Source organism: Hydra viridissima, unplaced genomic scaffold, assembly GCF_058129835.1.
Source record: "Hydra viridissima isolate aposymbiotic clone 2 unplaced genomic scaffold, HvirCarnegie_v1 scaffold_8, whole genome shotgun sequence".
Taxonomy (NCBI): domain Eukaryota; kingdom Metazoa; phylum Cnidaria; class Hydrozoa; order Anthoathecata; family Hydridae; genus Hydra; species Hydra viridissima.
Window position 1 is genome coordinate 13853985 of NW_028324307.1, and position 13449 is coordinate 13867433.

Sequence of the window (13449 nt, forward strand, 5' to 3'; positions counted from 1 at the left end):
AAGAAAAGCAGCAACTGATACTTAGCGTGCGTGTACTGCAAAAGAGTTCACAACTTTCATTAAAAAAGCATTAAATTTGTGGAAAACGATCTTTGCTACCCTCTATATCAGAGATGATAGGTACAGTTTCTCAGAAGATGATGCAAAGCATTCATTCGATCTGATAAAGGAAGTTATTGAAAATTCTAATGGTGATGCAGAAGTTTTTTATCCAAAATTTTACAAAGTTGCTGGTCAGAAAGTTTTTATGAAAAATCTCACAGATAAAACCTCAACTCTTGTAGGATATGACCTTGCAAATCACATTTTGGCTCACTTGACTAAGTCTAAAAATACCACCTCAGTTTTAGTTATTGATGATGAAATTAAGTTTACATTTAAAAAAAGAAATTTAATTGAATATTTGGGTGGGTATGTATTTGGTACTTTTTATTGAAAGATACGTTATTCAAAAAGTTGACAAACCAGATTTGACAAGAAACACTCTCAATTTTGTTGGCGGGAAATTTGTAGAAAATGATTCAAATTATTTTGACAAGTATAATCATGATACTAATAAAAAATTTACTATTTTAAAAAATCAAGGTGGTCTTTGGTTTATATCAACTTTTGTTGAACATAATTACACGACAAAGAGGCTCTTTAAATCCTAATATATCGATAAGACAAACTGATCCTCTTCATTATTTAAATGTTTCGGACTCGTAAAATTCTAACGTTATTGCTGTCGTATCGACTTACAATTTATGAATTATGAAGAGCTATTGCAATTACTTTAGCTCTAAACCTCGGGAAAATTGTAACACCACAAAAGCGTAGCTGCTTACAGCAACTTTAAAATATCCTCGGCTCCTCCGGAAGTGCCGTACATGGCCTTAACTAATCTGTAAAGGGGTAATCAATAAAGTAAACAAAAGCGTTATAAAATAGTATTTTACCAACCATTTCTACTCAAATTAAAGATGATTCGCTTAGAATCATTAATGTAGATCTTATTTTGAGTAAAAATTTTCTTTTAAGTGAGAGCATCTTTATGACAGGCTTCCAGTCGATAGCTTAACAACAACAAAAAGTTTAAACCATCTTCTGTAGTTCGTATTTTAATAAAACATTTCCTACCTATTTGGTAGGAAAAATAATGAGGAAAAAATATAAACTCACGAACATACAAACCAAAGCGTAGATTTCAACTGGGGTATGGTTGGTCGGAAATCTCAATTAATGACGGTTACATCGGCTGAAGTTGAAATGTTTGAAATGTTAGCTGAAAAATTTTATGGAAGAAAATTTGTCGAACATGAAAGACTGTATTGATTTTTCCCAAGCTACCTAAGCAGAATTTGGAGCCGCACATGATCATGAAAAGAACAATGTTGAGGTTGAAGTCGAAGACGGGTGACAATATTGAAAGTAACAACTTTCAGTTAACTTAATTACATCAGCTTCATATTTTACCATATATTCAAAGAAAAAAAAAAATTTTTTAACAACTTTACTAAATTGTAAATTTTTTGTGTGGCATGTCGTTTGAAGTGATGTCAACTAAACTTTGTTACTGTTGACTGGTGATGGTCAGGAAGCTACCTCCACCAACCAACGGTAAAAATTCATTTTACTTAAGTTTTAGCTGCCAGCTGCAAAACAGCGAAAACTTAAGCAAAAAGAATTTAGCTGTACTAACATTGAGATTAATAACAAACAACCAATCAAAACACAACATTTTTTGAAATCAGTTAAAATTTAAAAAGTTTTTAAACACTTGGCTAGCGATTTTGCAGAACTGAGCTTGGAATCTCTGGCATACCTTCATATAGTTATTGGTCTGTTAGACTATTTTAGAGTCAATTTTCCTGAGTACTTAAAAGAAGCCACTAACATTGCATTGGGAAATCGCATTGGCGTTTAAGGTCAAATTTTAAAAATTAGATAAGGTTTATTGAACAACTTTGCAAAGTAAAAAAATTGGAATGTAATGTATGACCGCAGTAAAAACTAGATAGATTGGGAATAGCATAGTTTGCGTTATGTTACTCAAAGTTTTTAAAAATGATAAGTGGCATAACGAAATCAATGATATTCCCAAACGGATGAAAAACTGTATTTCTTAAGGTTTCGGTTACCGATTACTTTCTTTTCAAACCTGTTTTAAAACGTAATGCAGTTCTAAAACTTTATAAGTTAAAGATTCTTCAACAACAACAACGCTAGTTTATTATCGGGAAGCCGAACAGGCTTCAACAATACGCCGTGTGCGCTGCTTTTATTTAGCATTTGTTGGTTACTGTTGCGTCAGATGAACGATTCCTCTCAAAACCTTTTAAAGATAAGCAGAAATAGATTATCGTTTATTTCAATTTAAAATACACGGGCCTGACAATTAAACATTAAATAAATATTTAACACGTTTACTCAAAAATATATAACTTCTCGCATAATTCATTTTGACGCACAATTAAAATAAAAAATTTTGGACAAATGAAATTATATTTTTTTATATGTAAATTATTATAAAGTTGGATAGAATACAAAGAATATTACATCCACATTAGAGTTTATATCTCAATTTATTAAATTGCTTGCTTCAGAAGTAAAAAACTTTAGTAATGAAAAGCCAATTTAGGTAGCTTTAATCACGAACTAAATTGAAACAGCGGTTACAGGATTTAAAAATAACTTGTTAACGAATATCGTTATGTTTCACCATGAAAGTGTAAAAAAAAAATAATAATTACTTTTATAGGTTTAACCAAATAGGAATCAAAGATAAATAATTTTTGGGAAAGCGTAATAGTATCGAAAATTAACTGATCGAAAAAATGATTAATATCGAAAAATAACTGACCGAAACCCATTTTAATTATTAAGATCGAAAATTTGATTTTTAGATTGATATCGAAAAGTTTTTATATCGAAATTCACAAATGCGGAACAATATCGAAAACAATAAAAACGGAATAAGATCGAAAACTTGTTTTAATGACTAGCATCGAAAATGTGATTTGCTGATCACACTCTTTTTTTTTTTTTACAAAACTAGTGCCAGGAGGAAATCTTAAGAAACTTCTAATACTTAGTTACTTTTCAATAAGAAACTTATTTAAGAGTTCGATGAATATTTCTTAACTTTTCACCTAAATATCGGATCAACTTCACACGAAGTTAGCAGATCTACAATGGAGTCCCTTTTCGATATTGTTCTTTTTTTCACAATTTCGATCTAATTCCGTTTTTTAAATTTTCGATACTATTCTTTTTTTCACTATTTCGATATTATTCCGGTAAGTCCCTTTTCGATATTATTCTCTTTTGAGCTATTTCGAGATTATTCTGCTGTTCGGATTTTCGATACGATTCCATTTTTAACAACTTCGATGTATTCTCTTTTTCGATATTATTCCAAAAAGTCCCTTTTCGAGATTATTCCTTTTTTCACAATTTCGAGATTATTCTGTTTTTCGGATTTTCGATACAATTCCTTTTTATACAATTTCGATGTTATTCCGAAAAGTCCTTTTTCGAGATTAATCAGTTTGACTGTTTTCGATACTGTTACTGCTAAGCCTAATTTTTTGCTAAAATGTAAATTATTTGTAGGTTTGTAACCATTTTTAAGTTTGATGGTTACTTTTTTCTTCTTGGTTCTTCTTTTTTTTTTCGTCTTCTTTGGTTTGGAAGTATTACTAAATACCAATTGCCTAATTCTACCAACATGGTAGAATTAGGACATTGGTATTTAGTCAATGGTATTTTTTATTTTTTTTAAATGAATTTAAATAAATCACGCTGCTTGAATAGCTATAAAAATACTATAACTAAGTTATGAAGGGAAAAACGAAAAACAACTTAAAACAATAAACAATTCATTTCCTGCTCATTGCTGAGTTATGTTAGATATGCGGCCAACAATACTTAGAAACGCCAAACCACTCAATTTACCAGACACCATTTTACCCGTTTGCAAAAAATCTGGACATGGACGGAAAAAATAGCGACACAAAAAAGATAAAATACACCTTTTCAAATTTCGAGTATAAAAAATGGCATTAAACTTTAACTAAATTATTAAAAATGGCATTACTATAGCACAAAAGGAATAGAAATATAACATTAAATTTAGTTGAGGTTCTTAGATACGTATACTATGGTCAAATAATTATATTAGAACCGTTTATAGCTTGGCTTTAAGACTTGTTTAAAATTTTTTTCAAATTCTCATTGAGTATTCTAAAAAGCAACCTTACCATAAACCAGGTTCTTATTGAGATCTATGTTATTGAACACTTTTTCACTGAATTTTTAAAGTCACAAAAAAATTACCCAGATATGATGGTGGCATAACGATAGTTCGTTTTAAAAATTTACTTTAGGGCAATGGTATTGACACAACGCCTTAATATATATAGAAACATGCTGACACGAATAAACATTTATTTTAATGAATTGCGTCAAAGTCGATACTCTACACTGAAACGAAAGATAAATTCTGGAATTATCATTTAATCGTTTTTTTTAATATAGAGGAATTAAATACCAATTTTTGGGGAGTGTGTTGTCAAATTGAAATTTTTAAGCAATACAGATATTTTCGTCGGGAAAGGTGGGAAAGAAAATCAACAACAAAAGATTTTAAAAGCAAACAAATCCATTTACTTTTTTGTCATAATTAGACAAAAGACACAAAAAATGTATATGGACGATAATTGCCATAAATAAATTGTATTTCTTAAGTCTATAGTTTACACTGAGAAATTTTTTATAAGCTATTTTGACACAAAAGAAAATAAAGAAAATAAAAGATCACCACAAAAATAAGTCCTTAACAAATATAAAACCTTTTTTCTTTTAGAAAACATAGGCATGTTTTAATGTTAATTATTTAATGTCTTAAAAACTATATAATAAAAAAAATTCCTCGTCCACTTTCAAAAATTCCTCGTCCACTTTCAAAAATTCCTCAAATAAGAAACATAGATTCGTCATCAACCGTCAATCTTGCTGATTACGTCACCTAAACGGAATATAGAAATATGAAAAGATTTCAGAAATGACCTTTAAAGTTTCTGCTTGATACTCAGTACTTTTTTTTTTTTTTTAAAGAAAAGTAATGATTGAAAATAGTTCTGCTTCACACCAACAGCTGCATATCTAACCTTTCTTTAATCAAGCTCAGGATTTTTTCTTATACTAACCTTATAAACATAAACGTATGCAATCCTCTATTAACTTACTTAAAATATCTTTGAACTTGCTCAAGCCTTGCTTCGGAATGGTAATGGAACTCCTGTATTTGCTTGTAACCTGGAAGAGAAAATTAAATTTTCTTTCTGTGCATTACTTAACTTAACCAAAAAAACTACCATCTTAAAAAAACTACATTCTTAAAAAAAACTACCGTCTTAAAAAAATTAATTCAAAAGTTGAGAGCATTTTTTTACACATACCTCTGATATTCTTAAGAAGGCTCCTCTATCATTAGCCCCAGAGTCAAAGTAAAACCGCTTACGCTCTACTCGCATCTCTTGAAATTCTGGAGTTTCTTGCCGTTCCTCATCTTGTCCATACTCATCAATAAACTCAGTGAGAACATCACGAACTTCCTCAATTCCTTGTGCTGGCAATGCAATGGTATGACGACTAGAGCCATATGAGGCAGTACAACTTACACGCAAAAAAATTCCACGTTTATTTTCTTTTAAATCAAAATAAATTTTGCGCTGAGCTGAACGAATATCATCACTAGAAAAACAAACAACAGAATAAAATAAGGTATGAGCAAATATCAATTTTGTTAATATTTTGCAAGGAATATCTTGAAGTTTTTACATAAATTAAACATCTTAACTACTCACCTACGCAACTTGCCATCCTCAGGAATCTCTCGCTCAGCCTCAGTATCTAAGAGATATTTTGAACATGTATAAACTGAAACTTAGTTTATGGTTTAATTTACTTTCGGATTCATTCTCAAATTAACCATCAAATGAACTTACCAAGTTTATTATAGAAATCAGCAAACTGTGAAAGCTTATCTCTCACCTCAGGCACCACAGACATTGGAAATGATAACCTATTCTTTGTACCATTCGGAAGACCCTGCAAACAATAAAGTTTAACATTCTTACCACCTGATAAAAGATTTTAAATGAAACAGCATGATAATAATTATTTTTTTATTTAGATTATTTATTGTATTTTAACACTAAATAACTCATCTGCTCATTAATCATATTGTTAATTGCATCAATTAGTGCTTGAAGTAATTGACCTACAACCTTTGAAATTCCTTGTTGATAATTATTTAGAAAAAGTAAAATCAACAAATGCAAAAGTTTGATATAAATATAATTATTTTTTTAATAAAATTAGAAATTAACCTCTACAAGTTTTATAAACCTTCCTCTCGAATTTTCTTTAACATCCACATAATATCGCTTGGATTGGATTCTCAATGATTTTGAAGCAAGCTCATCATTATCATCACGATTTCCTAAATTTAAAAAAAAAAGTTATTTTGTTTGAAAATCTGTATGGTATCTTCAGTTTTTTAAAATGGCTGTCATATGTTGAAGGACGTGTTACATTTAGTACACAGTAATGATCAATGACTGATAGAGAACAGGTAAAATAGAAAAAAAGGTAAATACTATCAGTTCTATCTGGTCTAGTTAGTGACATACTGAGTTAAGTTTAACAATATAATAAAAGAAGACTCAATTTTTTTCAATTTATAGATATTTGACACCCAAGTAAACATAGCCTAAATTATCATTATTCAATTAAAACTTACCTGTGATTCCTATTTTTACTGTTTAAATGCTTAAAATTTTAGTAGTGATACTAAACAACTAAACAAACAACTGAAAGCTCACTATTTAATTATTAAAATAAAGAAATATTTGAAGAAAACTAACTGCACATGTAGAAAATATCCATAGATGACAACCCATAGGGATGTAAACAGATATACATTTTTACTATTTTGAATAAAGACTTTTACAATTTTAAGAAACATATTTTTTCTTTTAAATATGGCCTTCTAACAACTTTAGAAGTAAAAAAAAAAAGACAAAATATTTCTGCCGATTTTTCATCTGTCATTAAACACCACTTATTATATTCACATAATAACAGCACATAATGTATTCACTGACTTTGGCAATTTATTTAGTCATAAATGAGAGATTTAATTTAAGTGTTTAGTATAGTTAACAAAAAACTATATTTAACTTAAATTTCATTGATATTCTATTTAGGTGCTTTATTATATCTAATAATTTAAATATATATGATTACAACTATCTATTAGTCGATTATCTTGATAGTTAGCATCAGATAAGCTAGGTAGTTCTCTCTTTCTAGTATACAGCCTTTAGCTAACTATATTCGGATTTAACACAAAAGGTGGCAATTTAAAAAAGTTACCGCTTCTTTCTGGCGATTCATCCCTTCGATCCCCATCGCCTCTTTCTCCGGAATCTCTACGGTGATCGCTATCACTTGATGCCATTTACCCTAGTATAACCCCTTCGAAAGGCCTTTTTACCTGCGCTACGTCCACTCAACACGCCAAGTTAAAATCGATCTCCGATCGCCTAAAGTGCGAACGTGAATTTTTCAAATTCTTTTAGAAAACTGGACACTAGTTTAGTTTTAAACCGTAATCTTAAACCATTCCGTGGTTGAATATTATATTCTTAATGGAAAAATATTTTAATTTAATGTATTTGAAGACCTCGTTGCTAAAAGTATTTTAATCATAAAATAACTGTTTTTATTTTTTTATATTTTTTTAGCGAGGTAGGCTAAGTAGAGGGGCCCCAAAATTTAATTGATCTTCTTACATGATATGAGAACATAGAAGACAATTTTTAATCTCTAGTGAACATTAAAACAAGGACCATCGTTTTCTGAATTTTATTCAAAAATAAAGAAAGACCACTTGGGATCAACTTTTCCAAGTACTGAAATTTCCTTGGGAAATTTTTTTTCAATGATTGTCTTAAATTGACTGGTGAGCAATCATTTTTTAAAACTAAAGTTTATTAAAAGTGAATTCCGTTCTAGTATGTTAAAAGAAATTTAACTTTTAAGGTTGAACTGTCCATTCTTAACTATGATTTTTTAATTAGAGGTTCTTTTCTCATTGGTTCTGATCGTATCGTTAAAACATTTTTAAGAAAAAAAACACAAAAACGTTAGAATTTAAAACGGTCTTAAAACGGCCCTGTAAAGAAACTGATTGCTAATGTGTGTTCTGGGGCCAATGCTATAAACAATTCGAAGTTTTTTTCGAGAAAAAAAATCTTTCGTAAAAACGAAATTTTTCACGTACGAAAAAAAGTTCGTAATCTCGAAGAATTTATCGCTGTTTGTATTTTTTTCGGCCATTGCTATAAAGCATAAAACGCATACGTCACTAAAATTCACGAACTTTTTTTATCCGCAATATATTGTGGTAATATAATAGTAATTTTTATTGTAAATTTTATTTAGTAGGCCTACTTAATAAATTTTATTAGTCATTAAGTATGCTGTGCTGTCTATTCTATTTATATGAATATTTTTACATTCTAGTATTTGGTGTTTAAAAAAATTGTTTAAAATTAAAGTAGAAACATGGATTTAATTTTTTCGGATGAAGACTTACATTTCGAAGTTGATGAAAATGAGCTTCGCCACCGATTGCCTCGAGAGGTTGGTGTTTAAAACATTACTTAAAATTAATAAATTTTGATGTTTTTTTTTAATGATTTTTTATCGAACAAAATCAGAAATCATACTAAATATGCGCAGAAATTATATTTTTGTTTTGTTTTTCAATTTCATTTTAGTTTAATGGTCGCTTTTTTAACGAAGATGTTTCTGACAACGTTTTTCGAGAACAGTATCGAGTACCAAGAGCTGTATTAGATTTTTTAGAAACTAGGCTTAAAGATGATTTGCAACATTATACTAAGCGAAATAAAAGCATTTCAGTACGTTTCCAGATAATGGTATTTCTTCATTTTATTAGCACAAATGTTTTTTTTCATGTTCTCAGAGACTGTCATGGAATCTCTACCAACACAATTTATCGTATTATACACAGTGTAGGAGAAGCTATTTTCAATGTTAGTGTATTAAGTTAATAAAACTATTGAAAGTTTTACAATGTCATATAAAGTTGCTTATTATTTTTATTTTAGTGTGAAAATTAAAAACTAAGTTTAGTAAAGAGAAAAATTGTTATCTTATAAGATTAGATTCGACAAGAGATCATAAAATGGCCGAATGATTGCTCCACTCTTCCACAAAAGTTTATGGAAATCGGAGGTTTTCCGTGCGTATGTGGTGTTCTGGATGGGTCTCATATACTCCTTTCTAACCCTCCTCAAGCAGATGAAGATTCTCTAATCAATCGCCATCATGTCCATAGCATAAATGCAATGGCAGTATGTGGACCCGACACGTCCATATTTTATGCATCGACCAACAGTCCAGGAAGGTGGCATGATGCACATGTAAGCCTGTCACTAAGTTATATTTTACAACTGTTAGTTCACTAATGCTGGGTATTCAACTAGTACGTGACATTCTTCGGTATGTTCATATTGAACATACTATTTGAACTATTATGATTGCTAATTAAAATGTAACTTAGACTAACTAATATAATGTATTATAATGTAACTTACAGTAAATTTAAGTATTGTGATTTTACTACTATTAGGTTCTAAGAAATTGTAACCTATGGAACAAGTTTGAAATTGGAGAGCTTCCATTTAATGGAGCTGTAATTTTGGCTGACTCTGCGTACCCATGTCGAGAATGGTTAATTCCACCTTTTCCTGGTGATCCAGACGGAGCTCAAAAACGTTTCAACAAAGCACAGAGAAAAACTAGAAACATAATTGAGCGATGTTTTGGCATTGTCAAAAACAGGTTTTATGCTTTGAAAACTGGAATTCGTTTGCATAAGGTCGAAGATGCCTCTAAGCTTATCATGTGTGGATTTGTTATCCATAACTTGTGTATTCAACATGGAGACAACGGTAATGACTTTGAAGAACGCGAAGAAGAACAAGCTGATGAAAATCTAGCTCAAGAAAATCAGAATGATGGAGCTTTGAATAGACGATTACAGCTACTTAACTACTTTACTTAAAAGTATTGTTTAAAAATTCATATACAATTTGCTCTAGAGCATAGGATCTATCAAAATAGTTTGGACATGGATCATAGATTTGTGCCTAAATTAGTTGAATTAAAATTGGAAAAAAATTCACACAATGACTTTTTAATAAATGCAAGAAATTTTTATAAAATATTAGACCATAAAAATATATGTTTATATCTGTTTTTATATAGTATGTGTATTTTGTTTTTTTATAGAACACGCTTAAAAAAAAATTAGGAGATTTGTTAGCTTTTGTTGTTAGGAGCAATTCTTATTAAGAGTATTTTAAAAAGGTAAAAAATGCTTAATAGCATAAAATTAAGATATGATCGTATTAATATTAAACTAGATTACAAAATAAATTTAAAATATGAAAGATATTGTTTTGTTTAAATTTTAAAATCAACCACTAGCCAATGCAATACCTTATATATAGTTATATATAGTTGTGATGCTTGTATCTATTTCACATCGCAACAGCATTGGTCTTAATGTTTGTGTGAAGTTTTACAGAACTTATTACTGTAAGGTAATGGTGATAAAAAAAATGAAATAACAAGAACAATTTCAGGTTGAAGTTATATTTTTATTGTTACTAAAAAATGTAATTGGTCATGGCTTTACAGTTAAATACCTTCAAGGTGAATGTTTAAATATAGTTATACAACATTTTTCGAAATTTAACATAAAATTATGATGTAGCTCTTCTCTTAATGCTCAAGAATTTCCTCCTAAAACAAAAAAAATTTGTTAATGATAAAGTTATACTAAATACAAGCTACAAGTTATACTAAATACAAAAAATTTGTTAATGATAAAGTCATACTAAATATTATTACAAATTAATTTTAAAATACCGTTTCTGTATTTACAAAATGTTGCTGGTTTGAAGGTTGCAATTTCTCATTCATTAGCTTTGTTGCTGTTGTGTAATATATTGTTAAAGCCTTTTCTTTTCGAATTTGCTGTTGTCTGAGAGCAACGTCCAATTTCAGAAGTTTTACTCTTAATTCTTGTTCTTTTTTTAATCTTTCTTTTTCTAACCGTAAAACACTTACTTTCAATTTTTTAAAACTTCCATCTACCAGGAGACTTTCTCTAGCTTGTTTTCTTTTTAATTTTTTTAATGCCCCCCTTGATGGTTTATTTTGAATTGAATCTAAAATTTAATTCTAGGTGTCAAAACAAGATCAGTTAACTAAAATAATAAGAAAGGTGGTTTAGATTCCTTTAAAAATAAGAAGTTTTTAATGGTTTTGGAAATACTAGTTGTGTAAAAATTAAGCACAAATTGATGTTGTCTGTTATATAATTATAAGTCTAAAACCTACAATTAACTAAATTAAACAACTGAGATTTAAAAAAAATTAATTTATAAATTGCATTAGCTTGAAGTATCTGACAACTGTCACTAACAAGAGTGGTATTGTCTAAATTAGGGGAGGACATACAATCAAATCTTGCATCTAATATAAACAATCAATTAACTCTATAAACTATAGAAATAGAAATAGAAATATATATATATATATATATATATATATATATATATATATATATATATATATATATATATATATATATATATATATATATATATATATATATATGTATGTATTTTATAACACAACTAGTCTTAACCAACAAAGAAAAATATACCAGACATAGACGAAATAAAAGAAGCTGTATCAGAAGATTGTTTCAAAGTAAAGTTTACTTCTTTACTTGATGAAGAAAGGGTGGCAGTGGGAGTGGAAAGTTGGTTGGGAGTGGATGACAATGCATCATCTGTTGTACAAAAAGAGATATTAAAATCAGGAACATCGATTCCAGATACATTTATTGACTTCCTGTCAATAATGTCTAAAACAACATTATCTAATTCTGTTAGTTGTCTCCCTGCAGCACCTTAAAAAAAAAAAATTATATATATATATTTGTATATATAATATATATATACAAAAATATTTAATTATATATATATATATATATATATATATATATATATATATATATATATATATATATATATATATATATATATATATACATATACACACACAGACATATATAAATATATATATATATAACAAAACTATACCTGTTTTTAGACTCTTAGCAAAATTTTGCATTGTAGCTCTTTGCAAATAATCCCACTCTCTACTATGTAGCTGATTGATATCTTCAATTTTTGCCCCTAAACTATTTAAATGTGACATTATGTCTTCCCAAATTCTATTTCTATGCCTCATAGTAATAGATGGACCTAAAAGTAGATGAAATAAATAATCAATATATAGTATAATATAGTCTTATATAGTAAAATACTAAATATTCTATAATAATATATTATTTTATAATAGGAATCATACCTAAAAAAGCTTACCTATATATACATATATATATATATATATATATATATATATATATATATATATATATATATATATATATATATATATATATATATATATATATATATATATATATATATATATATATATATATGTATATATAGGTAAGCTTTTATATATATATATATATATATAATATATATATATATATATATATATATATATATATATATATAAAATATAATGCAATTATACATATTTTTATTTAAATAGTTTGCTAATTAAAACATACCAAGCTTCCCAAGAAGAACCTCTTTGTTTTCTCTAATCTTTATTGCTAGTATCATTTTAAGTTCTTTAGACAGCATTTTATTTTGTTGTGTATTTGTGTATTATTTTTTTGTGTATTTGTGTATTATATGGCATATTTGTTGACTATTTATACTTTTCTTTAGTCAAACATTATGAAAAATTTGTTTAACCAAAATTACTATCGAAAACCTAACAAGGAAAAACAACAAGGAACTGAATAATCGATTAAATGCAGATTTTAAGTAATTAGTTTATTATGGAGTTACCAAAATCCTTTTCAGTTTTATCTATAAAATATCTACATAAAAACACAAACAAAGAATGTTCAATGATTTTGAAGCGCTAACGTTGTTCCAGCAATGGCCGCCAAAAATCACGAAGAAAATATCTAAAATTGAGATCAAAAATCTATCTGAAGTTTTTTTTCGAAAAAACGCATTTTTTATCTGAAAAGGCGATTCCCTTGTTCGTTTATAGCATTGGATTTAAAAACGAAGTTTTTATCTTAAAAACGGAATTTTTTGAATGTTTATAGCAATGGACTTTTTTTTTCTTCGCTTTTTACGGTAAAAACTTCGTGTTTTACGGAAAAAACTTCGTTTTTTATGTTTATAGCATTGGCCCCTG

The 13449-nt window shown here is 28.3% G+C and overlaps 2 protein-coding genes across 6 annotated transcripts; both read right to left on the bottom strand.

Moving 5' to 3' along the window:
- Positions 1 to 4624: 4624 nt before the first annotated feature.
- LOC145186237 (transcriptional activator protein Pur-alpha-like) lies at positions 4625 to 7603 on the bottom strand. Its single transcript, XM_090096369.1, has 7 exons — positions 7423 to 7603; positions 6375 to 6487; positions 5991 to 6093; positions 5850 to 5895; positions 5442 to 5736; positions 5229 to 5298; positions 4625 to 5008 (listed from the first exon to the last, which is right to left on the bottom strand). The coding sequence occupies exons 1-7, from the start codon at positions 7505 to 7507 to the stop codon at positions 4980 to 4982; spliced, it is 741 nt and encodes a 246-aa protein (XP_089952495.1). The 5' UTR covers positions 7508 to 7603; the 3' UTR covers positions 4625 to 4979.
- Positions 7604 to 10721: 3118 nt separating this feature from the next.
- Positions 10722 to 13315, bottom strand: LOC149885231 (uncharacterized). Of its 5 annotated transcripts, none has more exons than XR_016455055.1 (5): positions 12803 to 13299; positions 12258 to 12422; positions 11874 to 12064; positions 11014 to 11315; positions 10722 to 10887 (listed from the first exon to the last, which is right to left on the bottom strand). XR_016455055.1 is itself a non-coding variant. In XM_090096190.1 (5 exons), the coding sequence occupies exons 1-5, from the start codon at positions 12876 to 12878 to the stop codon at positions 10867 to 10869; spliced, it is 813 nt and encodes a 270-aa protein (XP_089952316.1). In that variant the 5' UTR covers positions 12879 to 13274; the 3' UTR covers positions 10722 to 10866. The 5 variants fall into 5 exon arrangements, 4 of the variants coding, with proteins under 4 accessions (XP_089952316.1, XP_089952317.1, XP_089952318.1 ...); XM_090096190.1 differs by having other exon boundaries at positions 11816 to 12064; positions 12803 to 13274; XM_090096191.1 differs by lacking the exon at positions 10722 to 10887 and having other exon boundaries at positions 11038 to 11622; positions 11816 to 12064; positions 12803 to 13315.
- Between the last annotated feature and the right edge of the window lie 134 nt (positions 13316 to 13449).